Source organism: Sciurus vulgaris (genome assembly GCF_902686455.1).
Source record: "Sciurus vulgaris genome assembly, chromosome: 5".
NCBI lineage: Eukaryota > Metazoa > Chordata > Mammalia > Rodentia > Sciuridae > Sciurus > Sciurus vulgaris.
In genome coordinates, this window is record NC_136465.1 from 144,074,309 (window position 1) to 144,094,679 (window position 20,371).

At 36.2% G+C, this 20,371-nt stretch overlaps 1 protein-coding gene across 3 annotated transcripts in view; it reads left to right on the forward strand.

The window, feature by feature from the left end:
• TMTC2 (transmembrane O-mannosyltransferase targeting cadherins 2) overlaps positions 1 to 20,371 on the forward strand; it is a 458,982-nt gene that overhangs the window by 368,519 nt on the left and 70,092 nt on the right. For all 3 annotated transcript variants that reach the window (XM_079143057.1, XM_079143058.1, XM_079143056.1), the window contains one exon: positions 12,782 to 12,863. In XM_079143057.1, coding sequence (XP_078999183.1) covers positions 12,782 to 12,863 — 82 coding nt within the window. The remainder of the gene's footprint in view (positions 1 to 12,781; positions 12,864 to 20,371) is intronic.

Genomic DNA, 20,371 nt, shown 5'->3' on the forward strand with positions numbered 1-20,371 from the left:
ACTCAAAACAATGCCTGGTGCATAGTAATTTGTTTCTGTTCTTGGAAAATCTACAAAGAGAAAGTAGAGTTGCAGTAAGCTATGGCAACAGACTATTTGAAAAATGTGTTTTGGTAAGCGGAGAGGATGAGTGGAAGCTTAATTATACTGGACAAATTCCCACGGTCTTGTGCTGTGAAGTGATGTCTTCGTTAATGCCAAATTTGTTAGGAGTGTTTGGGGAGTGCAAAGCTGAAGTCATAGTAGGTTCTAGCTGATACTTCTAATGGAGCCTAGTGGCTTCATCTGGTGGGACATAGATAGTATCATAAGCACCATCATTTGATTCATCTGATGTAAGTGAATACTTGCGAAAAGTAAGTTAAGACTAAGGGTAACTAGAATTTATGTCTGAATCAGGAAGGAACTGCTGTTATAATCACATTGGAACAGTAGACATGGACAGAAATTTCAGGGAAACTGAAATTACTTAGTGTTGGGGCAGGCTCCATAATGACTGTAGTTAGGCTCTCTCACTGAGTCTTCCAGCAGGCTGTGTTATGTTTTTAGTGCGTATCTAGGGCTGGGAACCAATTGTGTTATGCTTAGTCAAGGCCAGAAACACTGTGATTTAGCGTACAGACTCAAGGTCATAAACATTAACTTGTGAACATGTGCCTCCCTCCCCTATGTAACCTGTTGGCAGTGTGTTGCCTGTTTGGCCTGCATTAAAAAAAGGGTCTATGGAAAAGACCTGGGGCAAAAGGGCTAAAATGGAACTGGCTGGGGACTGAAGCTGAAGCTGGGGGCTGGCTAATGGCTGTGGCCATCCCTGAATAAAGCATGTCTGCTATCCTAACTGTGTCAGATCTTCCACCTGCCGAACCCCGACTGTTTCCTGGGTCAGAGCCCCTGCACGACACTTAGAGTCACAATATATACTTTCGATATGTAATATGTATGTATATTATAATAACCTAGGCTAGTCTACCTTTTATGGTCATCTTTACTTTAAAAAGATAAGTAGATCATTTATTCCAACTCTGTTGAGTTTCATTTGTTGGTGCAGAAAATGAACTTCAGGTGGTTTTAGGTGTCAGTTATTTTTCTCAGTCTCTTAGTTTCAGCTGAGAAGACATGAGGAAGTGATCCAGTTCCTTCTTTACTGTGGACTGGAAACCAATGGAAGCAGAAAAAAAAAAAAAAAAAAAATGGATGACATGAATTTTAAAAGATAAGTTTCCTTTAATCTAAATGTAACCACTTCTTTTGAATCGAATTCCATTTTTCTCACAGAGAATTATAACCTGTAGAGTTCAGTTTACCCAGTTTCTTTGATTTACAACTAAAGAAAATGAAACTTGTTCAAATTGGTGGCTTTCCTTGGCTGTTTACCTGCTTGTTGTCAGAATCAGACTAAAACTTGGTTTCTATTATTAATCCAGTGCTCTCTTCAGTACCCTGGTTAAATTACCAAAGAATTTTATGTCTAAATAAGTTAAATAACACTCTATGTTCTTTATTGCTGAAGTTTTTTTTTTTTTTTCCAAAAAATGAAATGAAACTAGGGAATTATTTACATCTGGCTTCATCCTCTTGCGAGAGCATTTGGATTTGAGAGCAGGTGGCACCCTGCCAGTGACAAATGGAAGCATCGATATTGCCTTCCCATCATACGCTACCTTTTATGGTGTCGAGAGATTTCTTGCTCTCCTTTTTGACCCAGCTGCAAAGCAGCTGTTGTTTGGGCTCCAGCCTTTCCACTCTCAAAAGGCAGCCATCCTGACTATCCCCACCGTGTTTGAACTTCTGCAGGGCGAGTGAGCTCAAACTGACCCCACAGGGACCAAGGCAGCCCCCTTGCCATTGCTAAACAGTTTGGATGGAGTAATTTAGTGAAAGTTTATAGATCTGGTCAGGACAAAGAAACAGCATCTATTACAGCAACAGCCCAGCCGTTTGGACATATTGCTACTAGTTAAGATTTGAGGGCATTCCGGTTGCACTAATTCCCTAATTCCCTACAGGAATTGACCACTTTATTCATCTGAAGTTTTTTCATGAACTTCTATTGCCATCTTATGATGGACCATGGAATGCTGACAAAGTCTGCATATTTTTTTTTTTTACTTTTTCCTTGTAAATGCTACCAATGATGGTAGTAGGCACAAAATTCTGAGTATCACTCAAGCATCCAGATTTGATCATATTTGCTCACTGCAAACAGTGCCTTCTGTCAGAGGGGCAACAGCACTTCTCAAGGAGGCTGTATGTTTAAAGAGACATCCTAGCCTCCAGAACCATAAGAAATGATTTTTTGTTGTTTACTTAAAAAGAAGTGTGATTTCAGTGTTTGCTTTTGCAAGATATTTAACGTTCTTCATGCATTTTTGACCACCTACTATGCATCTGGCCCTTGGATAAGTGTTGATTTAACAATCCTCCTAAAGTGGTTTATAATTAGAAGAGGAGATTATGAATGAATTAGAATTGGTAATTAAAGTACATATGGTAAGTGTCGAAACAAAAGTAGGAATAAAGTGTTGTTAGTGCACCCAGGAGGAAGAGACTCAGCTTGAAGCATTCCGGACAGGTTTAATTTGGCCACAGCAGTAAATGGAAATTCTAAGACTCCTCTAAGAGTAGATTTTTTTTTGGTTATTTTCCCATCTAATTTTCGATTTTGAAATGTAGGCATTAGCTGGGTGTGGTGGTGCATACCTGTCATCTCAGAAGCTTAGGAGGCTGAGGCAGGAGGATCACAAGTTCAAGGCCAACCTCAGTAACTTTGCAAGGCCCTAAACAACTAAATGAGATTCTGTCTCAAAATAAAAACCAAAAAGGGGGTGGGGATGGGCTGTGGTGGTTTAAGCACTCTGGGTCCAATATCCAGTACAAAACAACAATAACCAAAATGACCTAGGTGTTGTTTTTTCTGTTCTTGTTGTGAATTATGTTTTGATTTTCCATGCTTCCCTCTCCCCAAATCCTCATTGTTCTCATTTCCTGTCTGTGGCAGGTAGCCTCACAGACAGATCCACTGTTTTCTCACCTTCCCCTCTACTTTGCCTGTAACTTTTTGCTTTACAACCTATTAAGCACACCTTACTGAGATCACCCATGATCTCTGTCACCAAATCCAGTGGGCATTTTTCAGAATTGGACATGATCGGCTACTACTGTTTTTTTAAAATGCTTACTGTTTCACCTTGGTTTCAGCCTCTTGATTCCGCCTGATTAACAAATCACATTTGGACATCTCCTGTATCTCCTAAGTATAGTAATCTCTGCAAGCCTTAAAACTGAGCTGATAATCTTATCCTCTAAACCAGGTCCTCCTCGATTATTTAATATCTTCCCTTAGTCACAGTCTAAAACTCAGGGCTCATCCTTGTTCCCTCCATCTCCCTGGTCACATCCCCTCTCTAACCTATTTGTCATTGTGGGTAGATGACCAATTCTGTGTTTTCTCTCATGCCAGCCCTCTGATCTTGGCTTCTCTCTGTCTGTTGTCTGTGTCCTTCTGTTCCCACTGAACCTGTTATCCTCACTGGCCTGGGAGTGACATTTACAAAGCATCAGACAATATCTTCCTGTGACCTGTAAGCCAGGTGTGCTCTGCTGTGCCCTGCTTTTCACAGGGCTCAACCTCACTCCTGTCTGCCTCACCCACTCCCGACTTTGTGTGGTGTTTTTGTATTCCTGTCACAAGTATTTTATCTTTGCTGTGTCTCCACTTGGAATCCTTTGGTCTCTCCTTCAGTAAGTTAATCTCATACGTCTTTTGACTTTTAGATCAAGCATCGGTTCCTTTGGAATCCTTGCTGTATATTTTGACTCCTTCAAACCACCTGCTACGGGTCACACTCCCATCTCTTGTGTTTGTCATGGGACAGCTGCAGTTTTTTAAGTTTCACCAGGGCAGGAGTTGTGTCTGTTATTATAATTCATTTTCATCCCACTCAAAACAGTGCTGGGCATGTGGTAGGTGCCCAATAAATGTTGAATTAAGAGAGTCAATAAATAAATGCAATGAATTGCTAAAATTTCATTGTCTTAATTAAAAGTAGATGGATCTTTTGTTTTATAATTGAAAGATAAATCATAAGCCCATTTTTAGTGTCTAAAATGACCTATTTTAAAATTTGAAAGTATCTGCATAAGTTTAAAGTAAAAATTTTGTATGTATTACATGCAGTCTTACTATAAATTTGATATAAACAGAATTTCTACTTACTTTACCTCAGCTTTTTCAGACAATTTAATGAAATGTCTGAGTACTTTTCTCCTCAACTGAGAATATGGATGGATACGAGGTATGATAAGATGTTGGTGTTAGCTTGACTCTGAATGTTGACAACACAGTATAACAGCCTAAGTAATTTGCCCAGGTGGAGTTATGATGCAGTTGTTTTCCATCAAATTAATTATCTCCACTGAAATGTTATTACAGTATGTGTGGATGATTCCTTTAGGCTTGGAGGAAAAATATACAAGTGAACAGATGTAGAAAGGAAATGAAAATTGTAACATAACAGGAAGTCTACATAAGCTAAACACCTTCAGTTATGTACTATTTATAATAGTCATTTTGTGTTTCCTTTTTAAAATGTATCTTTATTTAACCTACTCTGAATGTCAAAGTTGTGTAAAAAACAAGTTAAATCTGAATTTTAATACATTCAGATATTTTAGATACTTCTTTATGAAAGATAAGTTTCTTATAATTTGAGATTTTTTTTAAAAAATGGTCCTGTATATTGATATTTTATATTGCTTTTTAATAATTTTTCTCAAAAATATTACAATTATAATGTAAATAAATGAGGTACAGGTTTTAAAATTTATTATTATTATTATGTTTTTTTGCTCCTTTCTTAGCATTTTAGCAAGTTTACTCCCTTTGCTTTCTTCTCATACAAGGTACCGGATATCTGTTGTTCTTATTTCCTGTCAGTGTTTGGTCTGTGGCCCCTCTCTGGCCAGTCTTTCTGAAGTCGTCCTCTATATTCTGTTGCCCTAGCATCTCCATCAAGCAGAACTAGTACTCCACTGCACATGGATGTTCCTACTAACACCAGCTCCCACAAAATCTTTCTCCTGTGAATGAATAATACCTGCATCCTTCCAACTGTGGTGAATGAAAAGCTGTAGTCATCCTCGATTCTTCCTTTTATGCTACACCCACATCGGATCCATTGGCCACTGCTCTTCCAAAGCTATCCCAAATCTGATCACTTCTCACTACTTCCACTGTTACCACCCTAGTGTAAGCCATGAGTATGAACAACCTCCTGAGTGATTTCCCTATTATTCATTGGCCCCTCTTCCTGTCAGTGTTCCACCCCAAATCTGGAGGTTTGTTTTGTTTTGTTTTAATAAAAGCGAGGTCACGGTGTACCTCAACTTAAAATCCTCCATGGTATTCCTTGCTCACTCAAAAGAAATTGCAGTGCCAACTCTGGCATCATATATACTAAAGTCCAAATGATCCAGAGAAGATTTGCATGGTCTCTGTACAAAAGATGACACACAGATGACTGGAGTGTTCCAACTTATGCAGTTTCCAGAGATTACTGTTGCTGGTTAACACTGATGAAAACATGAATCAAAATATCATGTGGCATCCAGTATTGATTGGTTTTTACCCTACCGAAAAGAAAAAAGAAAAAATTCAGAAATTACCAGCTCCTTCCAATGCCTGATAAGTCCTGCACCATCTATACCCTCCTCTCATGCCTCTTTCCTATGATTTTAGTGGAGTTTACTCCACTGCTGCCATGCCGTTTGTTGATGTTGTGTTTTGTGGTTTTTCTGAAAGTTCCTAACACTGCAGGCATGCCAGATCTTTGTGTGACCTGTTCACTCCCTTTACTTGGGTCACTTCTCAAATGTCACTAAAGGCCTTTCTTGGTCACTTTATCAGATATAACCCCAACCTATCCCTAGCTGTGGAGTATTGCTCTTTCTATGGAGCCTGTGTTGTTTTTCACCAACATATGTAAGAGTGATGTGTTACTTGTCTGTGTGTGTTAGCTGTCCATTCTGCAACCAGAAAGGAAACTGCGTGAGGGCAGGAACTGCCTTGATTACCAAGATCTGGAACACAGCCTGCCATATGACAGGAACTTAATCCAGTTCTATGAAGTGAAACCCACATTTGGGAAACCTTCTCTCCCTTCTCAGTAGACTAGGTTGTACTGTGCTGTTTAGACACTTGACTTGATGACTAATGTAGTACATTTTTTTAAAATCTCTCTACTCTAGATGTGTACTTCTCCCCTCCCAGTCTTAAAATACCAGTGGATTAACCTTTTCCTTCACCTACTGTTGAAACTCCAATAGTAAAGAGAGCCAGTGACACAGATGTTGCCACTAAGAGAATGTAATTGGGCTGTAAATTTCTATTGCAGCCTGCTTGGTTCACTTAGCAGTGGATCAGGAAGATCTCTTAGGGTTTAAATAATTTTATACGAACTTATTTTAATAGATGCACAGTATTTCATTGAAATGACATAGGTTAATCTAGTCCATGCTGATGGACATAGAGTTTATATAAACAAGGCTGCAGTGGAAATAAACAGCAACTATGTTGTATTTACATGTGTTTCCTTAGGACCAATGCCTGGAAATAGAATTGGTTTGCCAAAGTGTGTCTATGATTTAAAAGCTTTTGATACATGTAAAATTGCCTCCCAGGAGGATTTTATTACATTTTACTATATTTCAACAATGTGTTTTGGAATGCCTATTTTTATGGCCCCTTATCATTACCGAGTTCTCTCATTTTTTGCAACTTTATTGATAGATGAATAAAAGCATGTTAATGTATTAATTTCCATGATAGGCTAATTAAATGTTGCATATGTTTAACATAGTTTTAGAGGGATTCTGGTCTTTTTTTTTTTTTTTTTTTGGTATTTGCCAATGATTTGTTTGTGCTCTTTGTTGATTTAACACGTCTTATCATATAAGAAATGCAGTTACATATGCACAATATACTTACCTTTTTGCATGAAATTCCCTTTGTTGCAGTCTTTCAGCCCTCTTGGTCAGCTATTGCATTTCAGCTAGGTTTCAGTGATTCATAGGTTACCTACCTCTTCTGTCTGACTTGGCTGTAAATCAGAGATAACCATGAATGCCTTATGGAGTTCATTTTGTTAGAGTTGCTCACAGAAATGAAGAAAACGGATTACTCACTATTGCAAATTTATTACAGAGATATTTGAAAAAATACAAACGAACTGCCAGCTGAAGAGATACATGAGAGAGGTTGGTTGGAAAGGAATGTCTGCCCTGCTGGAGTTAGGGAGCTGCACCTCCTTCCTGTCACTTATATGTGTTCTTGTTTACCAACCCTGAAGCTCCTTGAATCCCATCATGCAGGAATTTTTACTTAGACTCATCATACAGGCATAATCATTCAACTTCCAGTCCCTTTCTCTTTCCTGGAGAATCAGGTGGGGGTTGGAGGCCAAAGGTTCCAAGCTTCCAATCATGAACTGGTGTTTCTGGTGATCTGATCCCATCCAGGAACTCACAGAGTGGCCTCATTAGAACCAAAGATGTTCCTGTCACTGAGGAGAGTCCTAGGGACTAGTAACTCTGGGTTAGGAATCAGGCTTAAAAGAGGAAATATTAGAACAAAAGATTCTTAAGCACCTCTATTACTTAGAAAATTAAAAGGGTTTTAAGAGTTCTGTGCCAGGAAATATTCATAAAAACATATATATATAAAATTTATGTATTATATATTTGTAACATATAATCATAAATATATTATTTGTAGTATATTATAAAACATTGTAATATAAACCATAATAGCACTATTTATATATTTAAACATATGTGCACACATAATGTATATCCACAGAACGTCATAATGTGATGCAGCAATTCAAGGTCTTGGTATTTTCAGGTGTCATTCAGTAGAATAGCAGTTCTGAGCAGTGGTATCAAGACACATTGTAGGTGTTGGATTTTGTCCTGAATAATTTGTCACTAAAAATAAGTACAAAGCCTTGAGTGTAGTTTACTGAAACCTTAATGGTATAATTCTCTCTTGCTTATTCCTATGTGCTTTCTTAAGGGAGGTTTCCAGGAATGATTGTTGGAGTCTGTGTGTGTGGGAGAGTATGTAAAAACCTCTATGTGACTGTTTTTATATTTGTAGGTTTTGTAGTTGGAAATAGCATTGACCACCACTGGGTGGGATGCTGTTTGCTTTGTGTACCCACTCAATGGGCTTCTGTTTCTGAGTTGTGATAGTATTAGCATTAGTTTAATAGGAAAATGTAGTATATTAGCTGTAAACTGATCCCACACTGTGGAATAACCTATATAAACTTTACTGGTTCTTAATCATACCTTCTTATGTTTTAACACTGCCAGTCAGAAGAGGACCTGATTAAGGTGGAGGTTTTCATCGTTGTTTTTCATGCGTTTCAACAATATTGTCTTATGTATGGTTTTGAATAATTAGCACATCCCTTTTTCCTTCCCCCCACCCCTCCCACCTCTCTTTTCCCTCTATACAGTCCCTCCTTCCTCCATTCTTGCCCCCCTCCAACCCCCCATTATGTGTCATCATCTGCTTATCAGTGAGATCATTCGCTTTTTGGATTTTTGAGATTGAACCACTGCCTTTGTCCAGACACCTATGAGTACACAAAATGCACGTTGTTTATGTTTTGCTTCCTGTATGGGGTTTGTTCAATTTGTGGCTCTTTCATAATACTTGCTTATAGACAATACTGATATAATCTCAAAGGTGCCATGAAAAAATCTCCTAAACAATTTTTTCTTCTCCATTTTCTTAATTACTGTCTCCATAAAACAGTGATAGTTGAAACAGTAAATTTGATTAAACATTGTATTACCTCCCAATAATCCTGACCCCTTCATAGAAACTGGTGATGTATTTACCTGATTGACTTAGATGGTCAATTGATTCCTTATTTTATATACTCTTGTGAGGGTTGTCTTTTCATTCTTATTATTTGGCAATTAGTCTTCATTAAACAAGTAGTGATCATATCCCTCTGCCCTAGAAATAATGTTCTACATGTCCAATTTGTATATAGGAGATTATGGGACTCGTTTCTTTTTTTTTTTTCTTATAAAATACCATGTTTTTGAAATTTTGTGAATATATGTTTTTCTTTTTAATTTATTTTTATTGTAAACAAATGGGATACATGTTGTTTCTGTTTGTACATGGGGTAACAGCATACCATTTGCATATTCATACATTTACATAGAGTACTGATGTTTGATTCATTCCGTTATTTATTTTCCTTCCCCCACCCCTCCCACCTCTCTTTTCCCTCTATACAGTCCCTCCTTCCTCCATTCTTGCCCCCCTCCCACCCCCCATTATGTGTCATCATCCGCTTATCAGTGAGATCATTCCTCTTTTGGATTTTTGAGATTGGCTTATCTCACTTAACATGATATTCTCCAATTTCATCCATTTGCCTACAAATGCCATGATTTTATTATTGTTTATAGCTGAGTAATATTCCATTGTGTGTATATATATATATATATATATATATATATATATATATATCACAGTTTCTTTATCCATTCATCAATCGAAGGGCATCTAGGTTGGTTCCATAGTCTGGCTATTGTGAATTGAGCAGCTGTGAACATTTATGTGGCTGTATCTCTGTAGTATGCTGATTTTAAGTCCTTTGGGTATAGGCTGAGGAGTGGGATAGCTGGGTCAAATGGTAGGTCCATTCCAAGTTTTCTAAGGAATCTCCACACTGCTTTCCAGAGTGGACGCACTAATTTGCAGCCCCACCTGCAATGTATGAGTGTACCTTTTTCCCCACATCCTCTCCAACACCTATTGTTGTTTGTATTCTGAGACTCGTTTCTTTTAATAACTTAGACCAGTGAGCAGCCAGAGATCACTGTCTCTGAGTACTGATGCATGTTTTTAAAGCTTCATACTTTTGTTTTGCCAATGAACAAGGAGTTTACTACCCAATTTACTGTGGCATTGATAAATGAACCAGTTTCTTCTTTTCTGTCCTTAAAACCTTGTGTGGAAGAAAGTTGAAAGCCCCTCTTTTATTTGCATATAAAATCTTTACAGATTCTTTATGAAATGATAGGTTATATTTTGTATATTTCTTTTATTATCCTCTTCTGCAAGTTCTTTGTGTATTATTTTCTGGAAATGACTTAAAGAATGACCCTATGTTTTAGGCTACGTATACAACAATACATATTATTTGTCATTCATAGGTCTTCGTTCTGTTCCATATTACCTGTGCGTATCAAATGATAGTTAACATTTGCTACAAACTTATACCTAAGTAGTATAATAAATAACTGCTTTGTATGTATTGGTTCAGATAACTCAATAATCTTTTGAAATGGGTTTTATCTTTTTTAAAAATTCGTAGATTTTATTTTCTAGAGCAGTTTTAGGTTTATTAAAAAAAAATAAGCAGAAAGTACAGAGTTCCCAAATTCCTCCCCTCCTTCCCACCACCATATACACAGTTTCCCCTATTATGATCAACTTGGGTTAGGTGGCATTTGTTGCAACTGACAAGCCAATTAAAGTCCATAGTTGGCTTTATGGCTCACTCTTGGTGTCATATATTTATTCTAAGTGTTTCGATACATATATGAAATTTATCCACATAATAGTATCACACAAAATGGTTTCACTACCCTTAAAGTCCCCTGTGCTATACCTATCCTCGTTTTTTTATATATAGAGAAAATTACATCTAAAAGATTAAATAATTGCCCTTAAGTCACATAGTTAAAACAAGTGTGCAAGCTGTTCTGCCTGTCTATCATCTCTGCTCCTAACTCATACATAGCCTGTCTGATTCTTTAAATTTATTGAATCACTTGGAGAACCCTTCCTTGGTAAAGCTTATTGCTAGGTCTTGCTGACTTTACTAAAGAATACGTAAGGGAAACATTTTGTCTTTTTCCCTTTGCCATTAAAATTTGGGAAATATTGAAGGTAATTTTGTCATTTTAGTTATTGGATAGTTGATGAGACTTATGAATTAGGGGGAAGTTCTTCAATGGAATAACAATATGTAAAAGGAAGAAGAAATGCAGAAGTCCATTAACTCATTATTTGGTTATCATTGTTTATGTAGGCTGGTCTCTAGTTGTTAGAACAAGGAATGAATGAATGAGATAGTTAACAGAGTGATTTTCTTTTAAGTGAATGAACAAAAAGTGAGGGTGTGGGGAAATGAATCCGTTGCATGGAATGTAGACACTAGGTTAATTACATACCTTTAACTTTTGAAAATTGATCACCATCACAGTGATTTTAAGAATATTTGTGAAGAAAGAAAAAAAATGCCTGGAATTCAATTGAGGGATAGTGTATAAATTAGAAGGAATGAGCAGGCGAGATCATTTCTCTTTACCACAATGGCATCTGGGCATCACCTTCAGTGTCCTGCTGATACCGCTGGATATCAGTGATGAGTTCTGCTTCCTCAAATGTTGAAGTTTGAACATTAGAGAAGCATGCTAAGGCAAGCATATAAAACAGGTTTTATCTAAAAGCAGTAACACAGACTTCTAGGAGGGAGAAGGGGGACATAGCTGGTATTCTGGTATCCCAAGAAGTGAGAGTGCCCTGTCCCTCTTATAGACTTTTACTTTCTTTGTTCTCCTGCTCTCTCCCCCTTATCTCTCTCCTTCCTGCACTTCCTGACTAGGCCCAGGAGATGCCAAAAGGTGAGAAGTAGACGGGCAGGAGCAAGGGCAAGGGTCAAATGGAGTACCCAGGCCAGAAGCAGCCCAGGGGGCATTAATTAACAACTCCCCATCTGCAGCCTTTTGGGAAGGATAGCATAGGCAGGTAATCTTGGTAATCAAAACACTCTGAAGGCACTGACATTACAGTCTCCCAGGGTGGTCTCCAACTTCCCAGATCCAAACTGGCCTCCATTTTCTCGGTCCATCATCCATCTACCTTACTAACTGCCTGTCTTTAATTCTGGCTTCACTACTGCCACTTTTAGTCAGCATAGATCTTCATTCTAACCATGCAGATGAGAGCTCTCCAGGAAGGTTCATCTTAGGGCTGTTCTACTTCAGGCCACCTCTTTATGTTACTCTGAATGTCATTGTGTTTCAGAAGCCATAACCAGGTAAAGAACGTATGGTTTTACAATCTACCTGGATCATACTGTTTAATGAAAAAGCTCAATTTATTGCAGGTAAACTTTCCCCTTATTTTTAAATTTATTTTCTTGTGAGTGTTACGATGTTCTTACTTAAAAATGTAGTTAGGCAAGAGACCTCGCATAAGATTAAATTCTGGATGAGCAGAATTTTCTATAGTAGCAATAAGGAGTAGCTGTTTCAGATCCAATGAATTGTGACCTTATTTCTTCAAATGATAAGGGTGTGATTAGAAGTGTATAATTAGGTCAAACTTCTGGTACAAGAAAAAATAAGAAGAAAATGAAACAAATTGAAGGGAGAAAATGATGGTTCCCGAAAGCCCTCTTATTCTTTTGATTTCTATGAAACTTTTTTTTAACTTTTTTTCTTACTTCGCTAGTCTCTTCTTTTTCTCCTCTTTGTGGGGCTCACACTTCTAAGTGTTTCCTAGGATTCAAACCTCCATCTTCGCTTTCACATATTCTCCTTCATCACCTTCATTGAGATAAAAACAAAACAATTCTTTTGCAAAGATGGCCGCCAGTCCACATGAGTCTGCCCAGTTTTGCCCTTGAGATGAAGAATCCCTCATGATTCATTGCTGAATCATCCATGTTCTCTGTTTTTCAAGGGTCGAAAGAGTGAGGCTGAAAAGTTCTTCTTGAAGGCTATCGAGCTGGATCCCACCAAAGGAAACTGTTACATGCATTATGGTGAGTGACTGATGGTTTTCTCCAAGTCCCCCTAATAATTTGCTCCTAATATGGATATAAGATTTACTGACATTTTTGATTACAGATATAGCTTCAGGCTACGTTTTTATCTTCCCATTCAGAGTAGTCACGTTAGGGCTGGGTGGTAGCTCAGAGCGCTTGCAGGCATGTGTGAGGCACTGGGTTTGATCCTCAGCACCACATAAAAATAAATAAACAAAATAAAAGGTATTGTATCCATCTACAACTAAAAAAAAAGTGGAAAAATAGTGGTGACATTAAAGCATCCTATGCATTGTATTTCCCTGCAGTAATTTTCAATGGGGAAGGCAATTTCACAGTTGTTTGTTTCAAGTTCACTGTGGAGTTCATATGAGATCTCATCAGGAAAGCATCTAGCCCCTTGCCTGATGTGTACTTTATAATAAAAATATTAGCTTCCCTTTCATTCTAAATGATATTGTGTTAGTCATTGAGCATGCCATTTTGAAATTTTAGAAGTTTACATTTTGACCAAAAAAACTTGCTTTCTGGAAGATCTGAATGTACACCAGTCTATAAATGCCTCTGAGTGAGGCCAAGGATAAGCTATAATGGGTATAAAGGATAACTGTCTCATTCTATGTAGTCTTGGCCTTCATCAGTCCAGAATGAGCTTATACAACTCTGTCACACTCCACTCTATCATTAGTAGTGAGTCATGTGTTTAGTGAGGCACAGTATATAGCTGGTTTGGTGTTGGGTAAGATATGCTTATTTCTACCAGATTTAGAATGGCTTTCAAGGAGCCAAAAAACATTTACTTTTGCTGATCCCTTGGAAAAAAATGTTTTTCTTTTATCACTATTGGCTTTGATGTTTTAGTTATTATCAAGCAGTAAACTTAAAAGTGGACGGAAATCAAATCTCAAGGAAATAAAAGTAATATGCTTGTATAATATTTAATTCCTTTTCCCAGTTTCCAGCTAGTAAAAATAAATCAGTGGCAGGCTGCATGTGCAGAAGAATGGAAATAATAAAATGGAGGAAACACTTAACCAACCACAAGAGCATTTTTAAACTTAGATTATTGTGTGTATTTGTCTATAAAGCTAGGGTTGTGATGCTTTATCTTCCTAACATAATGCAGGATGTAATTCCACGTAATGTATTATATAAACACTCCTGATTTTGTTTCACAATGCACTTTTACTGCTGTGTTAAGATAGCAGTCAACTAATTTAAGTTGCTACAGAATTTATTTTTATTTTCACAGGTTTTTGTGTATGGAATATTTTAAATTAGGATTTTCTCATGACTGTTATTTGTGGTAGTTCCATGATTATTTTCTCTGAGTGCTAAAGGACCTCTTGATATTGCATTTTAGAAAATAGGATCTCCCCATCTTTTTGCCTTTATTTCCTTTGCTTAAAATTAATTGCACTTACTGTATCCTCTAACCTTGTTTCCAACAACATTGTTATATAGTATGTAGGTATTTCACAGTAAATTTCTTGAAACTTCATCATTGCTGCATTTGAATTACAATTGCTAAAAATCACCATTATATCAATTTTAATAGGTGACTCCCTTATTATTCTGGCCTGTCTATCCTTTACCTACTTCCTCTTATTTTTATATTATATCATGTTCCTGAAATTTCCTTTCCCAGTGTGGTGGTAGAGAATATTTTTCTCATGAGAACTTTTTAAAAATTTATTTTATCAGAAAGTGTAAGAAACTCTTTTTTGTGTGTTATTTGTAAGATAGTAATGATACATGTCCTTAAATGCAGATGTAAAAATTGTTCTTGGTGCCTCAGAATGTTTTAAATTTGGGAACATATACACATTATTAGAAAGTATATTTATTTTTTCAGAGAACAACTGCATAATTTAGTATAATTGTATGAAATGTAATTTTGTGAATTTTGTGAAATTTTACAATTTTCAGCATTACTTTTCTACTTTGTAATCAGATACCTAGAGAATTCAAAACATGGCATCAAAAGAAAAGATTGGTTAAGGCAAAGAATCTAATTGGACAGGAAGCTCATAAGTGAGTGCTTGATAGTCCTTGCTTATCTGCTTGGGTTATTAAAAAAATGTACGTTTTAAGGAATTAATCATTCTCATTTTGGAGAATTCACTTCAAATAATTAAAATTTAAAACTGTTAACAGTTTCTTTTTTTTAAATTAAGCCCTCTGCTATACACACAAGTAGATTAGAATCTAGGGAAATGAAGATGATTTGACCAAATTAGTTGTAGGTGAATAAATTTTGGATCCTGTAATTACTTTCATTGCTTTTTATTCTATAACATATGTTATTTATTTTCATAATACTCGTAGAGAGGCAGGCAAATAAACAAACATTTCCGTCAGTAGGTTCTTCTGTGCAGTTTTAGAATGTCAAATTCCTATGTCATGACTTCACTTAAAATTCTTAGGGAAGGATCTTTATTTTGATATGTGTAAGATGTGTCTACTAGGTGCAAACCTCCATTTTCAGGAAGTGAATAGTGCTGTACAGTAAATAAACAGGACAATGCCATCTTTAGAAGGTGACAGGTAGAAAGTGGAGTACTTCTTGAGACAAGGTGGTCAAAGCAAATGGCTCTGAGTGTGTGGTATTTGAGATCTCAGAGCTTAAGCTAGCCACTTGAAAAGCTAGATTCAGACAAAAGAAATAGGAAGTTCAGTGGTTCAAACAAGAATAAGCTATGTTCACAGCAGGGAAACAAGTTTCATGTGACTAGAGTATGTTGAATCAGAGGGGAAAGTGGGAGTAGATGAGGCTGCAGAGGAACCAGAGGTAAAGCCCATAGGGCTTTGTGGACCAAACTAAGGAGTTTGTATTTTATACTAAGAATAATCGAAAAGATCACAAGGAGGAAAGGGGATTATAGAAAGGTCAGAATAGAGCAAGGAAAACTCTTTAGAGACCTATTCTGTTTTAGACAAAAGAAAATGGTGACTTCTACTTTGGAATGGTTGCATAATATAAATATTTATATTGAGGTTACACACTTACCTCCTTTAGAAGATTCTAAATTGAGACTAGGGAGGACCTGTTTTCCATTTTTGTACCATCAATATCTAGCATATTGCCACATTCACAGTAATGTGCAATAAATATTTATTGAGCTCAGTTAGGGATTGTCTCCATTCTAGAACTGGATCTGGGATACAAAATTCACTGAAAGAATTCTTCATTTGAATTTTTTTTATTATTTCATGTCCAAGAAAATATATACTATAATTCCTATATCAGTTCATTGCCAACTTACTGCCTATATATATTCTTAGGGTGTTTATACCCACAGATTGAATGAATAAAAACACTTCCTCAGTTTAAAAATAAACGTTTAAATTAAATATATGTGTTTTGAGTCTTTTAAAAATGCTTTTGCAAATGCCAATGAAAATGCCAGAGAGTGAGCAAATTTTGTTTTATGGGAAATTCACTCTCTTGGGTGATTATGTGTTTTTAGTTTGCTTGTTAATGATACAAGTGACTTGGAAAATACCATAGAGTTGGGACTAAACAGAGGGAATTATAGGAATTTATATTGGCTTCAATAGTGATTAGAAGATGATATTTTTAAATGCTATCAGTTACTTGTGTTTTGAATCCGTGGGTTTTGCATTCTGAGAAAGGAACTACATTGCAGAGTAAACCCCCTCCCCCACCCCTTTTCCCTTCAGGTTGACTTGCTGGTTGATTCCAAGAGTGAGTTAAATGTTGACCTCTGGGGTACCTATAGTCTCTGGAGGAAAAACAGAGTCTCTGGAATTTAGATTCCTTGTCTTTAAATTTAAAAGCTTAATGTGGGCTCCTAAAATGTTTTCCAGTATTCAGATTTCAGGTTGTCTCTAATATATATTCATTTTTCACTGTTCCATCAAAAATTTTAAGGAATGTGTAGAAAATAGGTTTCAAACCATATTTTTGTGTCCATATGTTGTCAAGCTTACAGTGTCCATGTCCGTGTGACAGCAATCAAGAAAAGTCTTAATGAAATTTAGTTTATAAATCTGTGTGAGGATTTGGTGTCTTGATGTCTCAAGTAGGTCTGTAATTCAAGGGATTCTCTGTGGATTCTCTTGTCTCCAGGAGAGAGCTTCTGCCAAAAGAACCAAGGTCAACACAAGCCCCTTTTTTAAAAAAGTGTAAGGAAAAAATATTTAATCATATAAAATATGTTATACATCTTTTCTTTAGGTATATAGTGGTAAATGTGATATAGATTAAAATAATTTAGTCATTAAATATTCTGTTTAAGGTACCTACTATTAACACATCCTGGAAGTTAGGAATTTATTAGATATTAAGGACAGGGTATAAAACTTTGAAAAATGAGCAGGGGCTGTAGCTCAGTGGTAGAGTGCTCACTTAGCCTGTGAGAGACCCTGGGTTCAATCCACAGTAATTAAAAAATAATGGAAGGTAGGAGGGGTTAGCGTTAGGGCTAGGGTTAGGTTTAGTGTTAGGGATAAGGAGGGTGGTAAGAATGGAGGAAGGAAGGACTGTATAGAGGGAAAAGAGGGGTGGGAGGGGTGGGGGAAGGGAAAAAATAACAGAATGAATCAAGCAACATTGCCCTATGTAAATTTATGATTTTTAATAAAAAAAATGGGAAAAAAAACTACATTTGTCATATGGCTGAAATCAGGAAGTGTTATTGTAGATGAAATCATATTTTTAATTTCTTTTTTGAATAATTCCTTGTGTACCTATTAAAACACTTTATTTTAAAAAAAAAAAGTGCTATTAGAACAAAGCGATCTTTTATGTGGACCTTGATAAGTAACTTTTTCTCCTGTCTATCTCTTATCTAAGAGTAATGCTTGTACCTTCATTGTCTGTATTGGTCTTCTCTGGGTGATGTTTTCTATTTCCAAAGGTTTGAGTGTATAGTAATGAGTCTTGAACATCTTCAAGTCTCCAGCTCCATATTTATCAACCACCATACTAAATACCAGGGCACATCAGGGAAAAGGCAAGCTGCCAAAGTGGTATCGAAGGTACAAATTATAAAAGTCATGATTTAATTATAGTTATTTTTAGAAAGGAGAAATAGTATAATTTAGGGGCCTTGATATGGGGGATTGGGATGCTGGAAAAATTCACCTGATGAGCTCATATTTACCAAATATTTGAATGATGAGTAGCAGCTCCCCAGTCAAAATGTAGAAATGGAGGTGCAGTGAGCATTAATCCAGAGTGTGCTTAAGGTAGAAGACAGCATGTGCCTGGGAAACAGTTCAAGGACAGAGCCAAGAAGACAGCTAGATGTGACTGTATAGAAGGAAGAGCCTCTGAATTAGGAGAGCTGCCAGGTTATGAAAAGACTACCCACGGAAAATTTCCAAATGTGGTGTTTATAAGGATATTAGAAAAATTCAGACATTGCCAACAGTGAGAGGGTTGATCTCAACAACCATCATATCATTTCCAAAACTGAGGCTCAGTTATTAAATCATTCTTCCTTGTGAGCCCACAGAAAGTATGGAATTTTTAAAAACTATAATTTTCCAGATTTTTATTAGTTGACTCTACTGTCAAATTTAGATTCCTGAAAACATCTTATTTATCACACACTTTGCCCTCTTTCCAGTGGTTTTTTTTTTTTTTTTTCTTTTTTACCTCTGATATTTTTGGTCATGATTTAATACCTGTGAGGTTAAAATGGATCCCAATTACATTTGACTAATAAAACAGAAGTTCCAGAATGTTTAAGTGATTTCCTGAACCAGAAATTTCCTAAATAATTAGTTGAAGAACAATTTGGGAAGTCCAGCTTTCCAACTTTTAAGTTCAGAACATTTTGCTGATAATATCCTGTGTTTTTCTGTAGGGTGGTTTATATATCATTTCAATTTCATTTTAAAAAGTAAGTTCTGGGGAAAGATCGCTAAAATATTGGGTTTAACCTTTCAACCATGAACACGGAAAGAAGAGGTTTGAAGTACTCCATGACTTGAATTGGTGAGAGGCCTGTGGATGCTTTATTAAAACAAATTAGAAGATGGACATGGAGTGATATCATATGGAATCATTTCATTTTCAGTCACTACAGAAGCAATAGTTTTTAAAGTTAAATAGTGAACAAAATTATGGTCTTGCCTTGATTAAAAATAAAAATGTGTTTTGGGTGACTCTGCAAAAATTACTTTGAGACTAAAATTATGCTAAATACTTAATATGGAAAAATGTGTATTTTTAATAAAGTCCCTTTACTGGTTCAAGTACAGCATAGGCAGTCCATAGAAGTACAATCAGTTAGGAGTTTTATAAATGTTGTTTTAAACTATTTCATGCCTCACCCTATTAAACATATATCTAAAATTAGTAAGATTTACTGTTCATACTTGTAAGATATTTTCTAAAACATTTTAGAATTAAAACTTGCCCATGTTTAAAATGGGAAGAAACAGGCAAGAGACTTTCTAAGTTTAAAACACAAAGAATGAAGGAAAAATTAAGGGATTAATAGTGTGTTTCCAAAAAAATATAATTAAAAGACAAACAGTAAACGTCTAGAAAATAATTTTCATTAAAGCAAATAGTAAAAGATTGATCAACTTGGGATGGGGTTGTGGCTCAGTGGTAGAGCACTTGCCTCACATGTGTGAGGCACTCTCTATTCTCAGCACCTCATATAAATAAATGAATAAAATAAGGTCAATCAACAACTAAAAAAATTTGTAAAAAGATTGATCTACTTAAGACACGAGATACTCTGCCTAAAGTTGGAGAATTTATTTAATTTTATGAAATACCTAGTATATAATATATGCTCAGTAAATCATAGCAATGAACATTTGTTATTTTAAAATTATAATTAAAATATATTCCGGAGAATGAATAAATTGTGTAGGAAAAATTTGGATCAAGTATATAAATAATGGACAGAAAGAAGTTAAGGAAAGAGGCAACTGAGTGAAAAACTGGGATTAAGAAAAAGGGGAAGGTTTATCCATCAATATACAGACAGAAGGCCCAGAGAGGAAGGAAGTAATTGCAAATGAGAATTATGAATAAATGACAAATGAGAGGGTAGATATTGTATTTAACAGCCCATATAGCCGCATAAGGTAAATAATGGATTGTTTTCATTATCCTAAGTACATGTTCACTTAACTGGGTCAGTCCCAAGGGGTTTTCTCCATAGCTGGCCATCTCAGTGCGGCTGTTCTGGGAGAATTTTGTAGCATCAGTGAAGTTTGTATTTTGTGATGATTAAATGGGAAGAGACACACACACACAATATGTGTTGGCTATTTTGATTTAGTGATGGGATGCTTTTTGAGATTCTTATTTGTAGTTCTTTTTTTTTTTTTTTTTTCTTGCTAGTTAATTAAAACATTTGTTCTCAAAGTTTGGGTTTCTTGCCATTAAGAGCTCTGTGCCTGGTGGGCAAGTCTGGAAAGCCCAGTGAGATGATATGGAGGCACAAGGAGAAGACTTTTAGCTCTTCCCGGGAAGCAGGTGGGAGCACTGGACTCTGTGAGCCACCCTGCTC